This window comes from Dipteris shenzhenensis, chromosome 22 (assembly GCF_047967505.1).
Source record: "Dipteris shenzhenensis isolate YYH24624 ecotype China chromosome 22, Dip_SZ_1.0, whole genome shotgun sequence".
Taxonomy (NCBI): domain Eukaryota; kingdom Viridiplantae; phylum Streptophyta; class Polypodiopsida; order Gleicheniales; family Dipteridaceae; genus Dipteris; species Dipteris shenzhenensis.
In genome coordinates this window covers 47,457,488-47,485,400 of record NC_141617.1, presented here as the reverse complement: position 1 = coordinate 47,485,400, position 27,913 = coordinate 47,457,488, and the positions used below count along the sequence as shown (strand labels likewise).

General features: G+C 43.8%; 1 protein-coding gene across 2 annotated transcripts; it reads right to left on the bottom strand.

Annotated features, from left to right (window-relative positions):
- Positions 1 to 74: 74 nt before the first annotated feature.
- Positions 75 to 27,167, bottom strand: LOC147888199 (uncharacterized). 2 transcript variants are annotated; one of them, XM_087393574.1, is made up of 5 exons: positions 27,046 to 27,167; positions 22,957 to 23,047; positions 22,228 to 22,857; positions 2,015 to 2,131; positions 75 to 1,827 (listed from the first exon to the last, which is right to left on the bottom strand). In XM_087393574.1, exons 3-5 carry the CDS (start codon positions 22,798 to 22,800, stop codon positions 643 to 645), a joined length of 1,875 nt encoding a protein of 624 aa, XP_087249700.1. In that variant the 5' UTR covers positions 22,801 to 22,857; positions 22,957 to 23,047; positions 27,046 to 27,167; the 3' UTR covers positions 75 to 642. The 2 variants fall into 2 exon arrangements, with proteins under 2 accessions (XP_087249700.1, XP_087249701.1); XM_087393575.1 differs by having other exon boundaries at positions 22,992 to 23,047.
- Between the last annotated feature and the right edge of the window lie 746 nt (positions 27,168 to 27,913).

Sequence of the window (27,913 nt, the reverse complement as noted above, 5' to 3'; positions counted from 1 at the left end):
CATACTGTAAACATACCCAACACCAGAAAGAAAACCGTAACACAAATCTGAATCCAGCAGACCATGTTCAAACAAGTTCTCACCATAGAACTCAGGAGCATGGCTTTAAACATCATTTTTTCACAATTACATTGATTTCTGGGAGCTCTGGTCCCCAAAGACTACTTAAGACAGTAAGTCTTAAAGACTGAAGCAATTGCGAGTAACTTCTGCATCATATCGACAAAATGGTCAATTCATCCACAGCCACCCAGACAAAATCAAACGAGGTTGTAAATGGCAAGCCTCAGATGCAGTTATCGAAGTCAACCCTATTAATTCTGAAGCATCGGAAAAGTCTGCTCATTACATTACAAAACCGGCAACCTTATATTTATGATATGAGAGAGGCAATGGATGAAATGACCTCATTTAAAGACTGCATGTTTCACAAATTCCACCTCTTCTCATGACAAGTTTCTCATCCCAAACATGACTTCACGATGCTTACCTTTTCCTGGTTGACTTTGGCTGAATACTATAATTACCCTAAATTGATACCTGCAGTTGATATAATCCATCATCGCCTAGAATTAACGCAACAATGCACAGACAAATTGTTTCAGAAATATCAGAACAATGTTCCATGGCAGCATGAGGAGCCTATTTTTCATTGACATCAGCAGTCCCAGATGCTTTCTGAGACCCTTCAACAGGCAAGGAGTTATCCTTCTTTTTCCTCCTGGTCTGCTTTGCCTTATTAGTAGGCCCCGAAGGTTGAGCACTAGAAGCAGGTACTGGTAGATTGTTCGCAATATGAGACGGAATCATATGGGCTGCTGCTCCTGAAGAAACATTGCCAAATGTTCCAGGAAGAGGAAGTAATCCCGTACCAGGCAAGAAGAAAACACCTGGTTTTGAAGCCATAGCTCCACCGCCTGCTCGCATCTGACATCCAGCAGCAGCATTAGAAGCTGCTGTGGGTGTTGAAAAATTGGCATTGGAAGGCACACCTGGAAGACCTAATGCGGAACTTAAAGGAAGACCTTTAGCACTGCCCTGGGCAGCACTGGAAGCTCCCACATTCACAGAAAGGGGCAACGCCCCGCTGATACCAAAAGGGCCAACAGCATTAGATATTCCACCTAATTCTCTGAAAACATGAGGTTGTATGTTGGTTTGGTGACTGAAAGAATCCCACATCCTTGAGGGAAACCCTTGTATCCCACCAACACCCCCTGGAAAGGCTACATCATAAATTTGGGGCTGTCGAACATTTTCCTGTTGCAAATTGATCCCAGTGAAATTCTGACCAGGATGCATACCTGGGAGCGGCTGCATACCCATGCCTGGATAATTACCTTGGGCCTCCATTTGAGCATGCTCCATTTGAGAGTTTAGAAGGCCACTAAGGTTTGATAAATCCCTTGAGTACCCTGCAGAGTTGGACAAGAAGCTATTCACAGGGTCTAAACGAATACCAAGAAATCCAGGATCATTTTGCAAGTACTTCAATGCCAGCTGATCCACTTCTTCCATCTGGCTCTGCCCTAAAACTGCTGTTGGATTTGGGTATCCACCTTCACCAATAATCTTATTTCCTGCCAGATGTGATACATCAGAAAGGGCATTCCTGTTTAGAAGGTTTATGTCAGCACTTTCATACAAATTCGGTCTTCGTACACCAGATGTGATGCGCCCATCCTGCTCAAACGGAATGCCATCTACTCCGACAGATGCTTGAACTTCCTGGCCAAGTCTCTCATTGTCCCAACGTGAACCCAACTTTTTTTCAACATTTTGATATCGTGTGTCTGGTGGGGAAAAAAACTGAGTGAGTTTGAGCACCTGTACATACAAGTTGCCAATAAGATGGAAGCACCTTAAGAAACCCTAAAACCACGTGCTGGGAGACCATCTAACTAAAGAGAAAGTGTTGCCAAAAAAATCCAAAACAATGCCTCCTGTAATTAGAACTCCCCCATTTATTCACCCAAACTCTTCTGCCAATCCATTTCGATCAAAACCAGAGTACCTGGTCAGCAGTAAGCTCACAATCGAACTTGCCCCTCTGACTAAAGTTATCTTTTAGAACATCTCTGACAATATCAAAGCGCAAAGGCAGGCATTCCCTGTGTATATGGAAGCGTACCTACGGAAATAACAAGAGTTCTGGTGAATTTTTGTTTAGACAACCTTAGATAAAACTCTTCAAAAGATATTAAACAGAATAAAAATGTAATGTTTAAAAATAACTCGCAAGACCAGAGCAAATTGACTTGGACACTCTCAATCAGGTTGAACAGTCCCCATGAACATATATTGTATAGCTTTTTTGCATAAGGTGAATTTATCATATAACCACTGCATACAAAAGTATGCATTCCTTACTGCTTCCAAAAGACTAAACTAACAAATGTACGTTGGGACTCATTGGACACCACCCCCAAACATTACAGAATCCAAACATCTTGGTCGATACCCAGTCGGGGATCCAGACCGATGGGGGATGTAGCGCAATTTGGTAGCCAATTTGTCTTGGATACAAAATGTCGCAGGTTCAAATCTTGTCATCCCTATGGTTCGACAGTGAGTCTATGGAGTAAAGAGAGTTCAAACTTGATTCGGAGGCTAAAACTGAAGAACCTACTTGACAGCCCAATTCCTTTATTTTAGTTGTGAACAATTTTAACGAGGGGTAGTCCCAATTCTATTAGTCCAGGTGCGCTTGACTAATAGAATTGGGTGTTTCAAGTAAATTTCAACTTTAAATTTCTTCACAAGTCTGGATCTATTTCTATGCAAACTTAAAAATTCTAAACAGGTCCGCATCTATTTCTAAGCAAAGGGTCTAGGGCTTTTTCATCCTATTGAAAGTAGCTGGGGCACTAGTCAATCCAAAAGGCATCACCAAATATTCATACAACCCAAAAGTAGTGTGGAAAGCTGTCTTATGCACATCCTGAGGCTGTATCCTCACTTGGTGATAGCCACTCTTTAAGTCTATCCTGCTGAAAACTGAAGCTCCATTTAGATGATCCAACGCATCATCAATGTGCGGAATAGGGAATATATTCTTGATGGTCATTTTGTTCAGTGTGCGGTAATCGACGCACATACGGAATGAGCCATCTTTAGCAGTACAGGGGAACAAAAAGGAGAAAAATTGGGCTGAATTAGCCCCTTGGACAACAAGGAGAACAAAAAGGAGAAAAATTGGGCTGAATCAGCCCCTTTAGCAGTACAAAGTAACAAAAAGGAGAAAAATTAGGCTGAATCAGCCCCTTGGACAACAAGTCCTGCACCTGAGTCATAATCTCCTCTCGTTGAGTTGCACTAACTCTATATAGGGGCCTATTGGGTGGCTCGCTGCCAAGAATGAGTTCTATGCCATGATCCTCAGGTCTCTCAAGGGGTAACTCCCATGGCAAAGCGTCAGAAAAACAATCTTTTTAAATTTCAAGAAACTGAAATTTATTCTGATCTGCCTCACTTATTTCAGCATGCATTTCCATAACTCTCTCTTTTACAAAAACCATGTAATCTGAAACTGCAGATTTATTTCTTTTCCAACAGAACTATTCGATACAATGGGAATAGTTTCCCCTCTATTCCTATCAACCAAATCTATGGCAAGACCTAGGTGCAAAAATCCAATTCTATAAATAAAAAATTAAATCCAATGGATGGTGATGGGATGCAAAAATACATTGGGGACACATATCCATGTTCAAAAGGCATCTAATATGCAAATGAGAAACAGCTCACATGATCTGGAAGTGGAGAAGGAAGGTGGACAAGATCAACGATCCCAAGAGAAGAAATAATATGCAAAATCTGCCCCACAGGAGAGACAGAAAATGAGCAGCATGTACTCCTAAGATGTAAGGCCTACCAACACATCAGAGAAAGATATGATGACAGCAGAGGCAGCCTAAAAGATATATTGGAACAGCCAGCTACAAAGATGGGGAGCTATCTAAAAAAACTTTGGGAACACAAAGTACTTGGGCTAGCACACAAACTAGCCCAACAAGAATTAGTTAAATAGCAATCTAGAGTATTCTATTTTCCTGGATGTAAAGGATCACTATTTGTTAAGAGTAGTCAACAATCATCACATCGCATCTCCGTGCCTCCCTCCCCCCCCCCCCTCCATCCTTCTCTCCCCCCCCCGCGCGCCGAATCCCTCCCCCTGCAAGTCGCGAGAGTAGCTACAGCTGCTGTCGTGCAACAGAAGCTCTTCACTAATGCTGCTCTCGCACATACTAGATTCCCTTTCCATCAGCAACAGTAAATGAATGCGTCAAAGTGGCTGCTGGCAAATAGCAACAAACAGGCGCTAAATCAGCTCCTGTCACGTCGCACAAGTTACGCCACTTTCTGATGCTATCTATGCCAGGAGACTTTATCCGCATGGGAACCGCTGAGAGCAGTTCAAGGTACACACAATTCAGGACACCAACCTGCTGATCACAGAAATGCAAGTAAAGAACTAAAAATATAAATTGACAGGTCACAACAAGCAGGCGCCAAGTGAATCTTGATACCAGCTCATGTCCTGCGACAACCAAATCAAGTATTTGCAATCATAACGCATGTCTATCTACTGCTGACACATTGCGATCAAACAAATCCAACAGGCTTCTGGGAAACGGAGCAAACGAGCAACATCTTGGTGTCTATAGTGTTGCTGAATCACAATAGAAAAGGGGCAAATACTACACAGAAACAGAGAGAGAGGGCTATTGGAATGCATCAGATATGGCCAAGGATGAACAAGCTGTGTCAATATGTCAAGAGATTATGCGAATGCATCAGAGATTGCCAATATGGAACAAAGAAATCAATTCTAATCAGAGAAAACGTGATCAGGTATTTCAAACAGAAATTCATTGTGTGAACTTGGAGTTATTCCATATAGACAGGAGCAGAAGTGCATTGGGGAATTTACTGTGTGAAGCTAGAATTCCAACAGAATTACACACAGGATCAGAAGTGCATTGGCAGACATGTTCACCCCGGAAAAGATGTTCACCCCACAAAAAGACCATGAGCATTATGACTCCATCTCCAACTTCTACAAGACCTCCAAAAGGCAAATGTACGAGACCACAATCAAGATGCAAAGCGAAAAACTGCACTAGCACAAGAGGTTAAAAGGAGTTAAAGAATACCGTTAATGAAATGGCTCAGAAAATGCCTTTATGGACAGCAAGATAGAAAAGGGGTATGCTAAAGCACTCAGCAGGAAGGACAGCACAATAGAAAAAGATACGCCAAGGTTATCAATATAGAACACAATGGAAAAGAAAACAAAAGTGCAGAAAGGGCAAGGGGGGAAGGATCAAATGCAAGACCCTCAGATGCAACGTCATAAGCACTGTTAATGATATAATGAAAAAAAATGGATGAAATCACATTCACTTTGAGAGAGCAGAGGGAACAGCAGAAGAAGGCACTCAATCTCTGGGTTGTTGAAGTAGAAGACAAAGAGGATGAGGATATAGAGAAAAGTCTTACCTGATGTCTTTCAAAAAACCATCCAAATCTCGGCCACTAAATGGCAGGAGGCCGTTAGAGTGGGAAGAAAGGGTGACAAACCAAGGCAAATCCTTGTAAAATTCCAGGACAACCAATCCCATCTCAAAGTGCTGAACCATAAGCACCATCTCAAAGGGCACTCAATATGGTCAATGAGGATTTGACACAGAATCAATACTCCAAAAAGCTAAAAGAACTTTTAAAAACCAGCGATGCAAAGAAAGAAGAAAAAAATGCATACATGAAAGACAAAAAGGCTGTCGTAACAGGAAAGGGGGAAGGCTGTCATAGCAGAAAAGGACAAAGGGGGAGAGGGACTCACGATCCAAGTATGGAACATGAGAGGATGGACCTTGTCCCCCTCCACTCCCGCTCCTTCTACATGGCAACTCTTCCTTAAGAAATAAAATAGAAGGTTCATCCCATACAACGACGTGCAGTCTGCTTGTGAGCTTCCGTACAGAAGTATGCCCCTGACATGCATCTTCCGTACAACTAGTACAGACCTGACGTGAACGCTTCCATACAGTTATTGCGTAGACCCGTACGATCCTTGGCGTAGGCATCCGTACAATTGTACGGGTCCTTGACGTGGACATCTTGCAATCGTACGGTCATAGCGTGGACCTCCTGTACGGTCCTGAGGTACTGACATACGGAGAGTTGGTCCTCTTCTTACACCTAATTTCAGAGTCCTTTCAAATATGCACAGGCTACAGCCTCACCGTGAATGTATTGTTGCGGGCAGAGCTTAGACCTACCTATATCTCAACTGTCAATTGAGTTCTCTTGCAAAGCTTATAGCCTGCGTATATCTGACAAAGTATTTATCATGTATGTGCTGTGCCTTTCATCTTTTTTGGTGCATTATGCTGGCAGCTCTTTCCTCTTATCTGTTTAATGTTCTCACTCTTAGTGATTGGAGCTGTCGCAGGTTCTTCTACGAGTGCGATCTGCCATTTAATATTGCTCGGACTCATGCATTTATGGAGTTTGAGCAAGCAGTGGGAGATGCAGGACCATCGTTTAAGCCTCTATCCTCAGAGACACTACGCACTCAAGACCTTCATGCAGAGCGGTTCGAGGTAGAAAAGGAGCTTCAGCCCATTAAGGCAGCATGGAAGAGATATGGATGCACTATCATGTCTGATGGATGGTCAGATACAAAGAGGAGGCCTCTTATCAACATCCTTGTGTCATGTTGTGTTGGCACTGTGTTTCTGAGGTCCACAGATGCAGCCAATGAGTCTCATACAAGTGATTATATTTATGGTCATATTAAGAGGGCTATTGAGGATGTGGTACCTCAAAACGTAGTGCAGGTCATCACTAATAATGCTATAATTGTCAACGGATAGGTGCACTAATAGAGAGTGAGTACAGCCACATTTTTTGGACACCTTGTGCCGCACACAGTTTGGATCTCCTTATTGAGGATATAGGCAAGCTTCCATGGGTAGCTACGGTGGTTGATAAGGCACGAGCTTTGGTGACCTTCAATACCCGAAAGCATAGAGCCCTTGCTATTTTCAAAAACCACAGCACATTGGAGATTTTGAAACCCTCCAAAACTCGCTTTGCCTATCTCTTCATTATCTTGGCACGCTTGGTGAAAGTGAAGGCCAATTTGCGACGCATGGTTGTGAGTGAGGAATGGATAGGATGGGATAAGTCCAGCAAAGGGCATTTGAGAACATCATATTTGATGGAGACTTTTGGCATGCAGCGGAGGAAATCATTGGCATTGTAAAACCCCTCTTTATTACCCTTCCCCTCACTCACAAAGAGGGCTGCACTATAGGATTGGTGTATGAGTTCATGGAGAAGGTTGGAGAGGCAATGAAGGGCTGCACTTGGTTGCAGGGCTGCACTATAGGATTGGTGTATGAGTTCATGGAGAAGGTTGGAGAGGCAATGAAGGGCTGCACTTGGTTGCAGAGAGATAGGTACATCCCAGTAACAAGTTTCAGCTTTTGCCTGCATTTCCTTTCCATTTCAAATTATTCTAATATCTATAATGGTGAGACTTCCTTTTACTTAGCATTTCAGATGTGTTCATTGTTATGGCAAGCTGCAACAAATCTTGGATATATGGAAGACTAGATGGAATAAACTTCATAGGCCAATCCATGTAGTAGCCCACATTTTGCACCCTCTATGGAGGAGGGAGGGCCAAATTGATGATGAGGAGTTGTCACAGGGATGGACCAAGTTCCTAGAGAGAGCATACCTTGACGCAACTCAACAGAACTCCGTGGAGGATGGACTCCTCGCATTCAGAAACTCCTTTGGGGAGTTTGGTACAGCTCGTGCATGCATCCGTGAGGCCCAGTTGAGGCTTGTTTCATGGTGGGACAAGTATGGCAAGAGCACTCCGGCCTTGAGGCTGCTTGCCATTAGAGTCCTCTCACACGACTGCTCATCTAGTTCCTGCGAGAGGAACTGGAGTGTATTCTCCCTTATACACACCAAAAAAAGAAATAGACTATCCACCGCTCAACTTGAGAGGTAAGTAATCAAATTTACAGCAAGATTGAAATCTGAAAATTTAAAAGTTGTGTTGAACTTTGAAGCATGACTGCTATAATTTTTTGTGGTAGGCTTGTGTATGTCCATGCAAACTTGCGTCTCCTTCAACAAATGAAGAAGACACAAGGTCCAATCGAGGTGAATCCAGATAAAATACGCGTGGAGGTACCTGAGGACGATGGTGATTTGCTCCATCCCAGCAATGAGGATGATGATGTGTATGCCTTTCTCGCTGACGAGCGAGAATTGTTACTACGTGCCACACGATCACAAACCCATGGGCGACGAGGAGCTGCAGGAGGAGAGGGGGCTGCATCTACATCTCTTGCAGTTGCACCTACTCCTGCCTCTTCTGCTTCTTCTTCAGATACATCATCCTCTTCAAATTCCAATGCTAATGCTGATGCTGATGCTGATGACATTGAGGGGGAATCTCAGCCAGCTGTGAACCTTGAAGAGTAGAATCAGTATTTGGGAGATTGTAGCTAGCTACTAGTATCTTCTAGCTAGTTACTAGTTGCTACTTTAAGTTTCAATTTATGCTTTCTGGCTGCTGGCATTTGAGTCATGACTTCTAACTTATAAGTTATAACTGGTTTCAAATTGATGTCTGAACTTTCAAGCTTCAACACTTGAACTTGAATCTTGACTATTCAATATTTACTATGCACTGTTCTTGACTCAAATGAAAAATCTGAATTCTAAATTTCTGATTAATCATTCATGGGGCTGGTGCCTGGCTCTAGGCTGGCTGGCTGCTACTCATTTATGGATAATGTCTGTTGAAAACTTCAGTGATAAATATGAGGCTTAAATTTTAATGGTGGTTGGCTGCTATTCTACATGTTTATGGTAGCTATTTTCTACATGTTTAATGGATGGCTGCTATTCTAGATGTGGTTGGCTGCTATTCTACATGTTTATGGTAGCTATTTTCTACATGTTTAATGGATGGCTGCTATTCTAGAAGTTTATGGTAGGTATTACTAGTATTTCTACATGTCTATCATCATTCTAACATTACATATATATGTGGGACATATGATAGGCATCTTTGGCACTAGAGAGTACAACCAAGAGCTTTTAAAAAAATTTACTTTTTTTGAAACGTTTCACGTTTCTACGTTTCGAAACATTTCTTGTGACTATGGATGAGATAGACATGTACCTAGATGCAACATGTTCCACCGTCGGCCACCTTGGTAGCCATCTGGCAGGACATCATCTTCATGCTTCGCGCCATTTGGGAGCGAGGCGCCTCCAGGTTCTCGAGCTACTGTCGCACGGCGGGAACGTTTCTGCAAGGCTTGGCTTGCACGTGGTTTCTACACAAGGCCGAGATCAATAATGGTGAGAGCTCGATCACTTTTATCATTCCATGCAATCACCGCAGCAGATTTGCATTTCCTTCAGGCTTGGGCTGGGCTTTCTTAAAGACTTTCCACACACTGCACTGCTTAAGGACGAGGCACATCTTTGTTTGCCGATGCATAGAGTTTGTACCAGAGAATTTCTTGATCTGAGAAGCAAAACGAGGAGGTTTCACTGGTTGAGATTGGTAATAAAAGCTGCGAACTTGAAGTATCTTGTTCACAGACGATGGGACAGTGTTGGATGAGACTTCACTCATAGATCAGGGAATTTGTGGGCGTAGCTCCAGCTGAAGTAATAAAGGTAGTGGCCTGCCCAAGGGCTACCAAAATGTCTGCTCCGTTAGTTGTTAGACCATAGAGGAATTAGACATTAATCACGAAAGAACTTCCCCAGCTTCAGAAGAGGTGAGATCGTGGAAATGGAGCCATTGAGGCCCAAGAAATCTCAGCCCAAATAATCAAGTCATTGAAACAGCCTCGTTGAAGTAGCCCATCAACATGAAACAAGGCTGTAAAACCAGTGTCAACCAAATGGATGACCAGTAATAGGAACCTTAGTGAGAAGGCTTGCTATGTGTTTAAAAACAAAAAATGCTTGCAAACCTTAGAAAGATAAGATTAATCAAAGCTTCTCTTTGTGGCCACTTATGACTCCTTCAAAAATCAGAATCGAGATTGTTGAGAGGAGGTTAGAGACATCCGAAGTGACCACCTTCACAGAAATGGCGCACAAGATCAGAACGCCAGCTAGAACAATGGAATCGTGTCGCAGATCAGTTAGAGGATTGAGAGCAACTCGATGAGGTAAATCAGTGGAAGAGAAGCGTGGGGCTGGACAAAGCCTGATTTAGGCCATAGAAAGAGGTTTTCAAAATGATTTCAGACACTAACAAGACAGCAATGTAAGACAGCTGCCCCTGCATTCTGGAATAAACGTCTTACAATCCATCCTTCGAAAACATCTTCCAAAACATCTTTAGAAGACGTTTTCGAAGGAGTAAAGGAATTCACGACAGAGTTCGACATAAAGAATGTCACAGTAGGCTTTCTGATATGATCCATCAAGAAAGTCATCTGATCAATATTTACTAGTTCATCCTGAATTTAGTCGTTTTCACACACGGTACCAAGCATTTGGCGATGCGCTGAGAGCAAAAACCTTTGATCTTCCCTCAAAAACGAAACCTTCTCTTCTTGCTATGTTCCTCAATATCTTGGGGAGAAGAGCAAAGTGCACGCTGCAACATTGAAGGCATTTGAGGCAGATTTGCTCCAAAAGGCGGTGGCAAGACGCAGTAGATCTGAGCAGTTGTTTGGAGGCGTGGAGATCAGGAATGCGCAGCTAGTGGATGTGCAGCATTATTGCAGAAGAAATGGGCGTACCAGTTTGTTGGAGCAGAGGAAACGGAGGCGGAGAGGATGAGGGCAGACTAGGAAGAGATGGGGGGTTGAGGCAGGAAGCCCAGTTCTGATACCATGTTAGAAACTATGGTGAAGGAGGGAAAGATTGTTCATATGGTGGAAGAGGTAGAGTGATGAAATCACATGATGGAGACAGCACTGAGGTAGTGCACAAGATCTTGTTGATAGGTGTTCCTTTGAAGCAAGTACAAGGCCTCCTTTTACAGGCAAGGGTAGCCTTCTCTTTGACATCTCAAGTGAGGTCACTAGACGTCCACCTCACACAGGAATCTAATCTAAGACTTGTTCAACTTGGACAAGTGTCCCACTTGCATAAGTGGGACAAGGACTCCTCACACCCACAAGAGTCTAGTGAGGGACACTCACTCTATCAATCTAGGAATCTCACATATAGGCTTCAATATCCGATAGTTCAGAAGAATCACAAGCCATTTTGGCTCTCTTGTGCAAGGACCCATGAAAGAAAGTTTGTAATAGGTTCTTAAGCTGAGAGATGCAGCCTTTATGGCACTACATGAGCAAACAAATGAAGTAGTGGACAGCAAAACTTGATTAACAAAGACCACGCCAGAGGCTAGAACCAGCCTAGCTGAACTCCAAAGAAAAAGTTTCCTCCTGACATCATGGGTGCAGACTGTTGAGACAAAGAAATGCCTCAAATTGATAACCTTAATATCTAATTGAAAGACCTCTTTGTTAAGTGAAACCAAAATCCAATCCCCAGGTAGCAGAGTCCTCATCAGTGATCCAAAAGCCATTGTACTTATGCCAATTCATCTGCGACCCTATTGGAAGATAAAACAAGCTCCTCTTTCCATCTGAGGAGTCGTCTGGATTTGAGGAAGAGACTCATAGCCTCTGCCACAAACAAATATAACAAAGGAGCAAGAGGGCAGTCCTGACAGATTAATTTTGGAAATCTAAACATATCTCCTCTAGCACCTTTGATAAAAACTTGGTTGTGGGCTGATCTGTAAAGAGAGGTCACATGTTGGATCCATGAATTAGAAAGAACAAAATCTAGCAACATACCCTCCAGAAAGCTCCAATCTACTCTATCATAAGCTTTCTCGAAATCCAAGAGAAGAAAATCTTTTTGGTTGTCCACCAAGGGGTTGGCAGAAAAATATATTACACTTTCTAATGTGACCCTTCTTTGTTGCTGGGATTGAAGAAAAGCTTCCACTTTCACCTACATATAGAGTTCTCTCTTAGATTCTTATCAAGAGATTCAAATCTTAATGCATTCATGATGCAATCAAGAGTTCTTTAACCCCAATTTGACCAAAAGTGCATTAATTATACCCATGTTGTAAACTTAAGAATGAGACATTTAAATGTTGAAGCTTAATGGGGGCTATGAAAATAGCATGTACTAACATGTCAATTGTCTCAAATTATGAGGTCTTTCTCTACATGGAAGTTCCCATTTTGTGAGGTATACAATCTCAAATTGTTCTGGTTATGATAGCTCTAGATTCAAACCATGCTAAGAGCAAATATTGAAGGCTTGCTCGTTTACACTCTTGTCCTTTGGGCTTCAACTTGTGGGACAAGGACCAATCTTTGAACTTCTTTTTACCTAAGCTCAAGTGTCAGGTCCCATGTACGAGAAGCATGTGCCTCTTTAGATGTGTCAGTTGAAGATGATATACGAGTAGTTGTATTCTTGCTGTCTCTTCAGATCGTGGTCTCTCACAAGTTGGAGGGAATTACTCAAATGAGGTAATTACACAAATTAGAGAAGTTTGAGTTTATTATGGGATTCACCTCTGAAGGAATGTCCTCGCTACTACCAACTTATCGTCAATCAAATTGTCACTCCTAGAGTTTAGCTTTATTCGCCTTGCAAATTTGTCCAACGTTGAAGCTGTTGAAGCTTTGTTTCAATCTTTCTATCTTGTATAAATTATGAGGTCATGTATTGAACATCTAGACTTTTGTACAATAAAGGAATTTACAACAAATGAGCAGCCTTATCCCAAGTGATCCATATGTGGCTTCAAGGTGGCCTGTATACAAGAAAAAATTTAATTAGTTAATAGCATAGTTATGGAGGGACTTGTGCATATGGACACAGTTGCTATGATTGTATATGATCTGCATCGAATTGGTCTGATCATAGACAGATGCATCTCACATGCACTGAGGATTGCCATTGGACAGATGAGAGTCGCATCCCATCAGCTGGGATAGAAGCAAGTAGAGCTGCTGGCATACCGAGAGAGCAACGGATATGCAGAATTTGCATACTAGGGGAGGTGGAGACAGAGGAGCATTCTCTATGCATATGTCTGGCATATATGAGATTCGAGGGCGATACCATTGCCCATATGAGAAGGGGCTCAGGTTTGACCACTCTCTCACCTGATCCATTTTCAGAACTAGGTTTGTGTCGATCTTTATTTGATGGAGATGCGATGAAAAAGAGACAGATAGATTAGACAGCATGTGCTGACAGTATTACCTAATCAAGAGATAGATGCAGCCCAGCGACACGTCACATATATTTATGCCTTTAAGTCTGCCTGGGGCACAGCAGAGTGGAGGAAGAGATAGATGATATGAGGGCAAAGTGAACTGGGACGAGGAGATGGCATGAAGCGACGGAGCAGAGTGTTGCTAGACCACGCACCATAGATGCTCGGCCTATCACAACCTTTCTTCGAGGTGATCGCCTAAGTCAAGGGGTCACCCTTGACATGGCACGCCGAATACACAAATCTCGGAGACCACCTCCCCCTCCCCCCCGATGCGACAAACACAGGGGTCACCCTTGACATGGCACACCGAATACACAAAGAAGGTGAGATTCAGCCACTCTTGAACGAGGAATTGCATATGCTCAAGGAACAAGTGCAAACTTTTCAAGCCTATGGCCCTCTCTAACCGTGGAAATCAGCTGTGATGTTGGGGGAAGTCAGCCGTACAAACATGTAAAGCTGAGCCCCCAACATCACAGCTGATTTCCACGGTTAGAGAGCTTATCCAGGTGAAAGTGACAGCTGAACCCAAGGTTGACATCCAAACAGAGATCCAAGAACATCACCTTCGGAAAGAGAATGCTATGAAGATTCGGATAGGGGGAATACCCGATTGGCAGCACAAGGATGACACTTTTGAGGAGGCAATCGACAGAATCAAGGCAGCAGTCCCAGCCATTGATTGGTCAACAAGCCCAACTGATGACAAGAATGATGATGAAGAGGAGTCTTCCCCAGTTAATTTATCGCCTAGGAATGGACACGTTGTCATCACCTTCAACTCGAAGACACTCATGAAGAGGATTCTACAACAATCCTATAAGCTGAAGGGGACAAAGATATGGATTGCTGAGGAGCTTACAAGAACCCAACTGAAGAACAAAGCTACCGAGCTTGCTAAGGTTCGGGCAGCTAAGGAAGCAGGAAAATGGGCAGTATATCGTGATGGTCTTGCAGTGATTAGAGAATTTAAGACAAAATCTAAAGACCCTCAGTCTTAAACTGATGTAATGGACACTCCATAGCCTAGTACTTAGTTCCTTTTATGTTTTATGTTCTATGTGTTTTGTTTTTTGGAGGAAATCAGCTGTGATGTTGGGGGCTCTCTAACCGTGGAAATCAGCTGTGATGTTGGGGGCTCAGCTTTACATGTTTGTACGGCTGCTGCAATAATCTCCTGCTTCCCTGGGCCTTCCAAAGCTGCAATACGAGCTAGGGCTTGGGTGAGCTGGGACCTCAGGTCTCGCACTTCTTGCTGGAGATGGTAAATCTGCTCTTGCGGCTTAGTCGGCGTCAGGGGAGGTTGAATCTTATACCTAGAGTACGTCCTGTCGAAGGGAGCAGGGGTTGTGGCTACCATGGCGGAGTAAAGCTTGGGGGGATGAGGGGAGGATGGGCTGGCCATATGGACTATCCCCCTTTTGGCTGGACTAACCCCTTGGCTGGGCCTGGGGTACAACCCAGCCAAGAGTGGGGAGAGGAAGTGGAGAAGGGCTGAGCGACGAACGAGGGGAGGGAGCTGAGCGACGGGAAGGGGGCTGAGCGACGGAGGGGGTTGAGTGACAGGGAGGGGGCTGAGCGACGGGGAGGGGGCTGAGCGACGGAGGGGGCTGAGCAACGGACGAGGGGAGGGGGCTGAGCGACCCGGGGGGGGGGGGGGGGGGGCGCTGAGCGATGGGGAAGGGGGGGCTGAGCGACGGACGAGGGGACTAAGCGACGGAGGGGGCTGAGCGACGGACGAGGGGAGGGGGCTGAGCGACGGACGAGGGGAGGGGGCTGAGCGACCGGGGGGGGGGCTGAGCAATGAGGAGGAGAGATGGGGGGAGAAAGACGGAGGGAGAGAAGGGAGGAGAAAGGAGAGAGAGAGAGAGTGAGCTGAGAGCTTGAAAGCTTGAGAGATATTGGAGTCCGAGTTTCTGGAGGTGTAGCTGTCCTCTTCAAATCACGTTTGAGGCCACTCATATCTGTGATGTGTAGGGAGAAACATGGATGACACATGTGGGTCCGGATGCAGCCACAAGATGCATAGGCAATTTTCATTGCAGTATGCTACTTTCCCCCAGATACATTATCATATGCCCATGGGGTCACCACAAAGGGGCACATCCCATATTAGATGATATACGATGACATCACAGAGTTTTCTAAGCAAGGGGGGATTTTTCTTTTGGGTGACTTCAATGCATGGATGGGGAGCAGACAAGTTAACCTGCTTGACTTCGGAGCTGACCCTCTTAGAGTACTAGAGATTAACCTAGCAGAGCTTGGGATAGTGAGACATTTAGAGGATGCACAGGTTAGAGGATATGGCCGACACTTACTGGAGATGGGAATCCAGGAACATTCCCAAACTCATCCTCTAAAAACACAACAAAGTGCGGTTTCGATCTCATGATAGTCACTCATAAGATTGAAAACCATAAACTCCATCACGCATAGCAGGGACTAGCTACTATGACATCCCTGTAGGATCGCTTGAGAGAGAGAGAGTACAAATAGCAAAACGTAGAAGACACTAACACTATAAGTGTCTTTATTTATGCCTACAAGCCACATACCATGGCCTATAGGGCATCACTAGAACCACCAGAGGATGGCCTACAAACCCCCCTCCATGGGATGGGCTGAAGTACTCTAAAAACGTCTCAGAATACCTGGTATTTTCTGGTCATGGTGGCACATGTTCATCCAAAAGGATATAATCACCTATGAATGTACAAGGGATGTCAGATCATGTAACAAAGGGAATCAAGTGTAAAGCCTGTCGAAAGACTTCGAACTTGGGACGAGAAAGTGCCTTTGTGAACATATCTGCTATGTTGTCCTCTGTGGGAAGATAGGACAACTCTATGTCTCCTGCTGACAACCGCTCCCGAACATAATGATAGTGAACTTCAATATGCTTGGTACGCGCATGAAACACTGGGTTACGCGCAATGGCCAAAGCACTCTGGCTGTCCGTGTAGACAATAGTGGAGGATGTCTAGCGAATACCAAGATCTGTAAGTAACTGTCGAAGCCAAACACACTCTACTGTAGCAGTGAAAGCTGCCTTGTACTCAGCCTCACAGCTAGACGTGGCAACTGTTGGTTGCTTCTTGCTGAGCCAAGAGATACATGAATTGCCAAGCAAAAAACAATTGCCAATATGTGACACTCTGGTGTCGGAACATCCTGCCCAGTCACTATCCGTGTAAGCATGCATGGTAAGTGAACCCTGATCACCATAGAAGAGGGCTAAATCCTGAGTGCCTTTGAGATATCTGAAGACTCTCTTCACTGCCTGCCAATGCTGTGAACTGGGCATGTGCATGAATCTGCTGAGCTGAGATACTACATACTGCAAGTCAAGTCTGGTGTGACATAAATAAATAAGGCATCCAACAGGCTGCTGATAAAGAGTGATATCGCATGGTGGGCTCCCATCATGAGCTGAGAATTTGAAGCCAGGGTCCACTAGAGTAGAGATTGGCTTGCAATCCTCAAACTGAAAACGATCAAGGAGCTGTCCAATATACTTGGACTGAGACATCATGATACCCCCGTCAACATGAGCAAACTGAATGCCCAAATAATAATGGAGCCGTCCCATGTCTGACATGTCAAAAATCTGCTGCAAATCAGCCTTGAAAGCTGCAATTTGTTGAGTATCTCGGCCCGTGATGAGCGTATCATCCACATATGAAATCAGCACTAAAAAATCAGATCCACTCCCACAGGCATAAAGAGTGGGTTCTGTGGGACTATTCTGAAAACCAAGGGATAGTAAGTGTGCATGAATTTTGGCATACCATGCCCTGGGTGCCTGCTTCAAACCATAAAGGGCTTTTCTAAGCCGGCATACCTTATTTTCCGAATTAACAACCTCAAAGCCAGGAGGTTGTGTGACATAGACTTCTTCCTGCAGATCCCCATGAATAAAAGCAATTTGGATGTCAAGCTGGTGCACCTGCCAATAATGATGGGCTGCAATGGCAATGACACATCTAATGGTAGTAATCCTAGATGTGGGAGCAAATGTCTCCTCAAAGTCAATGCCTTGTTGTTGGGCATACCCTTTTGCAACAAGACGGGCTTTGTATCGATCTATGCTGCCATCAGATTTCCTTTTTAATTTGTAGACCCACCGCGTTCCAATGGCATGCTTGCCGGGAGGGAGTTCTACTAGTTCCCATGTGTCATTTTTAGCAATAGATTGTAACTCAGCTCTCATTGCATCCATCCACTCTTTGCTGTCAAAAGCATCTTTATGGCACAGAGGCTCTTCATTGCAAGCTCTAGCAAGGAGTGCAAACTCAAGAAAGTGACCATGCTGTCTATTCCCTGATCTTGTCCGGGCAGCAAAAGGCTGATCTTGTTTGCTGTCCCTCAATGTATCAAGAAGCCATATGGGAACTTGCCTTTGCTGTCTACTGACAACTCTTTCTTCAATGACTGCATCATGAATAGTGGGATCATTTTGTGCCGGAAGAGAAACCTGCAAATCAGCATGAGGTTGTGGCTGATTATTCCTTAGTGGAGGGCCTGCAGGAGGCTGGGGTTGCTGGTCAAAATCCTCTTCTGATGATGGCAGAGGTAACCAAGATTCAAAGGCATCAAACATGTCAACATCTGGCTTTGCTTTGCAGTCCACAAGAGGAGAAGCTGAATGTTCAGCACAGATTACATCTCTACTGACAATAATCTTCCCAATATTTGGTTGATATAACCGATACCCTCTGCTCTCCTGGCTGTAACCAATAAATATGCATTTGATTGCCTTGTCATCAAGCTTATGTCTCATGGCTGAGATGGTACATGAACATATGCAAGAGACCCAAAAACTCTCATGTGTGAAAGTGAAGGCTTCCTGCCTTTCCATGCTTCATAAGGTGTAACAGTATTCAATGCCCGTGTAGGTGATCTATTCAGCACATAGTTGGCACACACTACTGCATCAAGCCAAAATTTATTGGGCAAAGACTTGGCCTTAAGCATGCATCTGGCCATCTCCATTGTGGACCTGTTTTTCCTTTCAGAAACAGGATTCTGCTGAGGAGTGTAAGGAGTAGTGCATGAGTGAATAATGCCCCGTGAAGACAGAAATGCATCAAACTCCTTTGACATATACTCTCCCCCCTATCTGTGTTGAGGGTGACAAGCGTGCATCCTGATTCATTCTCAACCTAATTCGGCCATCTCTGAAAGCAAAAGAAAACTTCAAATTTGGCTTTTAAAGGATATACCCAGCAATATCTTGTGAAATCATCAATGAGAGTCATGAAATACTTATACCCCCCAATGGCATTTGTCCTCATTGGGCCACAGACATCACTGTGTACTAGCTGCAAGTTCCTTTGTGAGAGTTTGGGACAATTCTTTTGAAAAGGAAACCGATTACTTACCCAAAAGACAACCCTCACACACATATACCTAGATGAATCCAAGAACATTCCCAAAACATAACATAGTGCAGTTTCAATCTCATGATAGTCACTCACAAGGTTGAAAACCATAAACTCCATCATGCATAGCAGGGACTAGCTACTATGACATCCCCACTGACGTCATCAGCGTCCAAAAGACAACCCTCACACACATATACCTAGATGAATCCAGGAACATTCCCAAACTCATCCTCTAAAAACACAACATAGTGCAGTTTCAATCTCATGATAGTCACAAGGTTGAAAACCATAAACTCCATCATGCATAGCAGGGACTAGCTACTATGACATCCCCACTGACGTCATCAGCGCCCTCACACACATGTTTGGAAACTGTGTGAGTTTGAGGTACATCATTTGCCATCTGCTGTGAATGTAGCTTTGCAAGAGCTCTATAATTGAGATGACCCATTCTCTCATGCCAAAGATGAGTTCAGCAAGCTGTGAATCTGAAATTGCAAATGCTTCAATAGAAAGTGCAGCTGAGTGATGATCAAGGTGATAAAGCCCCTTTTGCAAAGTGCCAGTGAGAACTATGGCATTGTCATCACGAAGATCATAAACTAGGCATCTATAGCCATCAAAAATAACTCTGAAACCTGAAGTGGCAATTGCTAAAATTGAAATCAAGTTGACTTCAATTCCAGGCACAAAAAGAACATTTGTCAGAGTAACAGGATGGCTTGAAATGGATGTGAGCTGCACATCTCCAATTCCTTTAACAGCATATGAAGCATTATTAGCACATGTGACAGTCCTCCCTCGAGGTGCATCAGCTAAAGAATGAAACAAGTGTCTGCAAGATGTGACATGCTTGGAGCACCACTATCAAAGTACCAGGACTGAGCATCATAGAAGTAAAGAATGCATCAGCTTTGGAGGGATCAAATGAGCAATGGACAGCCCATGCCCAATCATCCTGAAGAGCATGTGCATGTGAAGCATCTTCTGGCTCATGGGATTCAATAGCATGTGAGGCATTAACTGTCAATCCTGCTTTCTTTTTCTCCGAAGCAATGCGCTTCTTGCATTCTGAAATGTCATGTCCAGGCTTGCGACAATAGTTGCATCTTTTCTTCTTTGACTTATCTGCTGTATTTTTAGATGCATGGGAGGAATTGCAGCTGCTATGCGCAGATTTTGGCTTGCCCATAGGCTTGGAAGCCTTGCCTCTTCCTGTCTGCTGTGAAGCAAATGCATGATCAGGAATAATGGCTTGTCTATTAGCTCTACTTTGCTCTTCCTGCAAAAGCAAAGTCACTAGCTGATCAAAAGAATAGTGGTATGGATTACCCATGGCCACTCATCGAAGGGTTGTAGCAAACCCTTGATATGTATCTGGCAATTCATTCAATGTGGTACTGACAAGCTGTGAATTTGGCACCACCTCATCAATGTTGGCAAGCTGTTCCATGAGGTCCTTGACCTTTGTCAGGTATGCATCCATAGACTCACCTTCATTCATACTAATGCATGAATGTGCATTTGCATCTCTTGCATCCCATCTTGACTGTTCTTGAGTTGGAAGAGCAACAACAGGAGTGCTAGAGGAAGAGGCATCAGGAGTAGTACCCCCTGCAGAAGGACCAGCAGTAGAGGCAACCACTGTAGCATTGGCTAGCCTCAGATCAGCCCCAGAAACAATATTCCACAAATGCTTTGCAACAAGAATATGTTTCATGAGATAAGACCACATCGGATAGTTGGTGCCATCCAACTTATCACCTTCATGAAGAACTCCAAATAAATCTTGATTGTTCCCAGCCATAGCAAATGTGATAACCTGAAAAAGACCTGAAAGCCCAAAAGCCTCAAGGCTATCACTGCAAAAAGCTGGTTGTCCAAAAATGACAGCAAATATCTGCAATTTTTCAACCCAAATCAAAGGGAAAATGCAAATCTGATCCAAATGTGACTATGGCAGGCAATGTTCACTGCAAAAACAGCAAATATGGCAAAAACCCCAAATTTAATGACGGCAAATAGGCCAAAAAGAGGGAAAATGTAGAAAAGCCCCAAATTTTGCTGAGATTTTGCAAACGTGAGACAATGTATTGTAATCTGACCCAATGTCCTGCAAAAGTGACTCAATGTCCTGCAATCTGACCCAATGTACTGCAAACAAACAAGAACTTGCAGACCAAATCCCAAAGAAAATAGCCTCAAGGCTTGCAACTGCAAAATTAGAACTGCTGTCCACAAATTGTCTGCAAAAGTGCACCAAATCCCGGAGCAAGTACAATGCAAGTACAACGTACAACGCGAGCACTAAACTGATGTACGGAACAGTACGGATATTAGCACGGAATCCAATGTACGTCTGTACTACGTAGTACAGTGTACGGAAGCACGGTATGGACAGGTATGCTGATTGTACGGAGAGCAGTACAGTATCCTGTACGAACAGATACGTAGTGCAGGTATCCCATCTACAAAAACAATGGTCATATATCCCGAAAAGACCCCTTCATGCACTTAGGGCAGGACATAGCCCAAAGAGAATGCAATTATTCTCACAGGGGATTTAATACACGACCAGAATCAATGCAAGGCATCATTACAATGGAGAGGAGGAACCCCATATGGATGGAAGAGATGGAAGAAGATAGTGAAGAAAGAAAAGGCTGGAAAAGGTATCAAAAGATGCCGGGAAAATCACTCATATTGGAAGGCAACTCTTCACACTATGCTGGGGACAGCAGAGGCAATCTGAAAAATCTGTTGGAACAACCAGCCAAAAAGCTAAGAAGCTATTTCAAAGAAGCTTTGGAACACCGCAACAAGGTACTCGAGCTAGCACAACAAGTACTAAATACATAGTAAGATATTTATTTCACCGAATGTAAAAGACCACTATTAAATTTAATAGTGGTCACTAGTGCCATAGATCCTAAAGGGTCTCACACGGACTTTAATACAATCATATCATCTCTCTCTCTCTCTCTCTCATTCTCATATACATATATATAAACAAAAAAAGAACTAGCTCCTACTCTTTCCTTAACTCTTCCCTGTCTACTTCTAATATTTGGTATTTTATGGATTAACACCATGATGCTATTGCACAATGACAACCCAACACATAAATACAACTGTATCTGTCCTAACTGAAAAGGTTGCATAAAACATGAGACTGGCCCTCAATCAGACTCAAGACAAGAAGCTTCCACCACAACACTAATATATTAACAATTTGAGTATTGCTCTCTGCAATTCTGCAATTCATGCAACAGAAAAATGCAGTGGTGGGACTTTTCATTGTTTTCATTTTCAACTGTGTTTATGTCCTCATCCCATTGTTTTGCTTTTCGACTGTGTTCATGTCCTTGTCCCATTGTTTTGACTTTCACCTGCCTTTAACCACTCCCATTTTGTTGTGCAACCAGCAAGATTATTGATCAAAGAAACAGGTCTGGAATGCCACCACACTTTTGAAGTACAGCCTGCATTACAGAAGAAAGTTCTACTAACCTGGGCAGAATATGACCCTTTAAATTCTCCAAATGCTTCAGGCACAAGGATCATGCCACCAGCACTGGCAGCCTCAAATATACCAAATAATTCTTTTGAGTCCAAGTTAAACAGAAATAGCTTAGTTCCTAGAACAACACGCTCCACAATGTCCCTTTGGGCTGACGGCAAACCAAAAACACGATAATGGAAACAATCCCTCTTTGTTGAGTTGCTACACAAGAACACTAAACCAGCTGGTCCTCCTACATCTCCTCTATGATCTCCATGTTGCCCAGCACGTGCATGCCCATCATCCAATTCGTTTCGCCTTGACCTTGGAGGAGAATTCAGATCCTTTCTCTTTGATCTCATGGGAGAATCATAGTCCCTTCTCAGGGATCGTCTTGGAGAATCGAGGTCATTTCTCCGAGCTTTTGGTGGGGAATCCCGCCGGCCCCTATATAATTTCCTGGGAGAGTCCAGCTCCCTTCTTCGAGCTCGTTCATTTCGATCTGGAGATCCTCTGTCCCATGGACGCCTTCTGCCCGGGGAACCCCTGTCGCGTGAACGTGAATGCATTCTAGACGACATGCCTAAGACAGTACACTAATTTTGACAACAGCACCACTGCTAATTTCGAGGTGTCATCTGCACATCCACAATCAAACTCAGTCACAAGGCCCTCATCAATTTGGAGGTATCATCTGCAAACCCACAATCATACAGTAGATATCACCCCTCTCGTACACGGGATCTTTGGGAAGGCATTCTAGAAGGCATACATAAGACAGTCCCCTATTTTTGACAACAGCACCACAGTTAATTTCTGAGGTATCATCTGCACATCCACAGTAAACAAAAGAAATCCAGTCAATGACCCTACGAAACCATCAAGATGGACAAAGATCACAGTAAATCCAGAAAAATAGCCCAAAACCTTAAGCATAACATTCAACAGCATAATAGGCTGTCACAAAAGCGAAAGCGTTCTTTATAGCCTGTGCAAATAATCACAACCTCTCACAGTGTAGGCAATTGTTATATATACCTAGATGAATCCAGGAACATTCCCAAACTCATCCTCTAAAAACACAACATAGTGCAGTTTCAACATAGTGCAATTGTTATATATATCATAATGTGGTTCTTCTCATGTCACGAGGGCGCGAATTCTTGATTGAGATTTACTAGTGAATACCTTTAGCTTGCATGTGGGCAACGCCATGGGTTGTTTGGTGTGCAAAGGCCCCCTAGGAATTCATGGCCTTGGGGGAGAATTAATTGTTGGGCCTTGGGAGTGGTCCAAAGAGGGGACAAAGGGCCCTTAGGTGTCAAAGTTTGAGCCATTGGCCATTGGAGTGCCAGACGAGGCATGAGGCAATTGAAACGTGCAAGTGCCACGTGGCACTTTCCAAATGCAAAGTCCCTACATGCATGCAATTGGAAAGGCAGGAAGCACCTAGATCACGTCGCGTGAGCATCGACGGGTAGACGTCGCATTCCGTATGGTAAGGTTTGCCAAGAGTTAATGGTCGTGTTGTGGACTGTCGTCAACTAGCAGCTGGTCGGGATTTCGAGGTCCTCCGGTCAATGCCAGGTGATTGCGTCCTATTTCCAGGTGTTTTCAAGCTGCTACAGGAAATTGCGATTTGTTTCCAAATGTTTTCAGGCTATCCAAGATGTCCTAGGAAATTGCGATTTGGGCTATCCAGGCTCTGTAGAAAAGATTGCGATTTGATTTCTGGAGACTTCCCGTTAGCAATGGCAATCAATGAAAGCTCAAAAATGAGTGATAGAAAGCCAAAAACGAGCTGATGTAATCAAAATGCTGCAAGTACAAGTGTGGAGGCTCAAGGGAGAGCCAACATAACAAAACCATAGGACTAACTACCCTAACTGAACTAAGTGTCCTAATTGACCTAGATTGTACATAAACTAACTGTACCAATAGTCCTGACTGACTATAACTAGGCCTACAAGGCACATACCAAGGTATAAGTGGCATCTATGGATAGCCCATGAGATGGCCTACAAACCCCCCTCCATGGTATGGACGGAAGTATCCTAGACATGGCTCAGGATACCTAAATATCTAGTGTCATGGTTGCACATGTTCGTCCCGTAGGAATATAGCAACCTATAACTGTACAAAGTCAAGTTACAAAAGGTACTAAGTATAAAGCTTGCCAGAAAATCCTCAAACTTAGGTCGAGGTAAAGCCTTCGTAAAAAGATCTGCCAAGTTATCTTCAGTGCGAACATAAGACAACTCAATATCACCTGCTGATAATCGCTCTCTGACATAGTGATAGTGAACCTCAATGTGCTTTGGAGCATGGAAAATTGGATTCCGTGCAACAGCCAAAGCACTCTGACTATCAGGGAAGATGACGGTAGAAACAATCTGACATGCACAAAGATCTACAAGTAGCTTCCGAAGCCAAACACACTCCAATGTAGCTGTAAAAGCTGCTCTGTACTCAACTTCACAGCTAGAAGTAGCAACTGTACTTTGCTTCTTGCTGAACCAAGAAACACATGAAGTACCAAGCATAAAACAGTTGCCACTATGTGACACACGAGTGTCAGAACAACCAACCCAATCACTGTCACTGAATCCATGCATGACAAGTGAAGTATCAGCCCCATAAAGAAGGCCTAAATGCTGAGTGCCTTTGAGATATCTGAAAGCACGCTTCACGGCATGCCAATGGTGCATAGATAGGCTGTACATATATCTCCTCAACTATGAGACAGCATACTGTAGATTAGGTCTCGTATGGCATAGATAAATCAATGACTAACTGCCTGCTGATAGAGAGTGACATCATATATACCGCTGCCATCCTTAGAAGAGAAGTGAAAACCAGTCTCTAATGGTATGGATACTGGCTTGCAATCCTCAAACTGAAAACGCTGCAAAAGCTGTCCAATGTACTTGGATTAATGCCTCTCTCACTGCTAGCAAATTGGATGCCCAGATCGGACATAGCAAATGTCTGTTGCAAATCAATTTTAAAATCTGCAATTTGCTGAGCATGTGTCCCAGTCACAAGCATGTCATCCACATAAAGGACTAAAATCAGCAAATCTGTCCCACGCTTGCAGATGTAAAGGGTAGCCTCTATAGGGCTGTTCTGAAAGCCAAGTGTGAGCAAATGAGTATGAATTCTCGAATACCAAGCCCGAGGTGCCTGCGTCAATCCATAGAGGGCCTTTTTCAAGCGGCATACCTTGCTTTCAAAACCTTCAACCTCAAAGCCAAGAGGTTGGGAAACATAGACCTCTTCCTACAAATGCCGATGAAGGAAAGCTATCCTTATATCAAGCTGATGTATCTGCCAATGAAAGTGGGCAACAAAGGCAATAACGCAGTGGACTGCTGCATGTTAGGGGATCTCGGGTTAAGCTCTCCATAAGCGTGTTTGGGAAAGATTTGTGCAATATACTCTCAGACATTCTGGACTGTTTTACTGCTGTCCATCTTCTGAATTTGGTGCTTGTGAGTTCTCTCTGTAGTGGACAGCAATCAGCCGGACACTCTCATACTGAGTAAACTGCCAAGAGACTCCAACAGGTTAGTCACAACCCTTACAGCTAGAGCGAGATCAAAGCCGTTGACCTTCGAGGAGCTTGGTTCCTTGGTGATCCAAGAGAAAGCAAGGCAGAGACTGTGTGACGATGATCGCAGCGAGAACGCATTCAATGTCCCTACCAAAGGTAAAGTGAAGGGCAAGCCAGAGAAAGGCAAGCCCAATAAGAAAAAGGACACTTCCACAAACGGAGACTCTTCTAAAAGACAGTAAGAACAAGAACAAAAAGTGCTAAAGAAAAAGGACTCTTCCGCAGACGGAGACTCTTCTAAAAGACAATGAGAAGAAGAACAAAAAGTTGGGCATAGGGCGAGAAAAAGGCTTATCAAAAGAGAAAGCAGGAGAAAAGTCCAAGGGAGAAGACCCTGAAAAAGAGTCAGCTCATCTGATACAAGGCGAGATGTTCTTGGTGACTAAAACCTAAAGTACATTGAGAGGATGCATAAATCCATGTGTGGCAATGCTGGTCAAAAAATCTAGGTTCCCTAGTAGATGAGGACGGGAGAATATGTTGCTCAGAGCATGCTGAGAACAAGGTTGTTCCCGTCATGGAGGATAAGGACGACGAATAGCACTCTAAGATGGATTTTGGGTTGGTAACTGCACTGCTGGAGTATTGGCTCCGGATCAAGTTCTCTCTCTCTCTCTCTCTCTCTCTCTCTCTCACACACACACACACACACATTATTACAGTTAATGAATTACTGCAAAGTACAGCAACCTTAGCTCGTGTAAACTTCACTTTTTGTCCCTCCCTTCCCCCCACGTTTAAGAACTGAGTTGCTTGCGCAATTGCAAATCGTATTACTCTACAAGCTTCTTGATTAAGCAATGGAAATCAATAACGCATTTAAGGCATGCATCAGTGAACTACGCAATAAGTCGTAAGCTGAGCCAACCATAAAGTGTACTTGAATATGTGACTTCTTTTGTCCAAGCAAAGATGCAGCTTCATAGGTAGACTTCGTAACTATCGCATTGAAGTCTAATTCAGAAAGAATACAACAGCATGTATTCGCAAGGACAGCTGACATTCCAAAACCCGTCTGTATGTTCCCATTGGCCAGAGCTATCACTTTCCTCGCGGCGTCGGTTAATATGGGTCGCTAGGAAGGGCTGTCAGCTTGTCGAGCCTTCTTACCAAAACTAATCTTGCCCAGCAATCTACAACAAACCAGTGCCGCTTTCGAAAAATTAACCGTGCTCCTATAGGATTGGCACAAAAATCGAAGCGAGTGAAGCACCTGAAGAAGCTTGTGTCGTCCAGAACAGAGCCAAGATGAGGTTCGCATGCATTACAGGGTGCAGGACGTCTCTTGACCTAGCTCACTCTTCACACACAACCCTCTTTTTATTTTTATCTCAGGTGCGATTTACGATTTTAATAATTCTTGGTTCTTTTGTGGTAGATTTTTTGGTTGGGAAAATTTGACGGGTTAGCGAGTCGCCGTAGTTAGTGGTTGAATCAAGGGGTTAACGTTAGTGCTGTTAGAGGGTTTAAGGCTTGCAGCTCTTTCGTGGTGCACTGTCTTTGATACTTCGTGCACATCTCATGCTTTGTCTGGGTACTGCTTGGAGACTTGTTCCACTCCGTTTGGAGCCTTCGCGGTCTTCCTCTTACGCTCCGTCTCCCGCTCCGTAGGAGTGCTCCTCTTCTTTTGTGGTATTGTGGCACTGTGCCGTCGATTTCAAACTTTCCTGAAGGATTGGATATAGCATGTTGTATTGGATGTTCTATAGATCCTTCTCGTCGTGATTCCATCAATTCGATGCCATCCTTGGACCGCTGAGATGCAATACGCTCATTCGTTGCATGTTCTTGTCTAAGGGTACATCAAAGCGGGATTTATGATGTGTTTTGTGGAGCAGCTTTGGAAGAGTAATGATGTGTGTTGTGCACTATGGTGATGCTATTTCGAGGGATGGTCGTAGAAGAGTCTGGTGCTTCGATTGTGGACGTGGGTCATGTGTTGTTGTGGTGGTATTTTGAGAGACCTCCCTAGAATAATCTGGCGGTTGTGATGCTATTTCGAATGGATGGTCGATGGGACGTGTCAGTTTGTCGTTCTCAATATAAGCATAGAGATGATCATCTTCTGAACCCAAAACTAA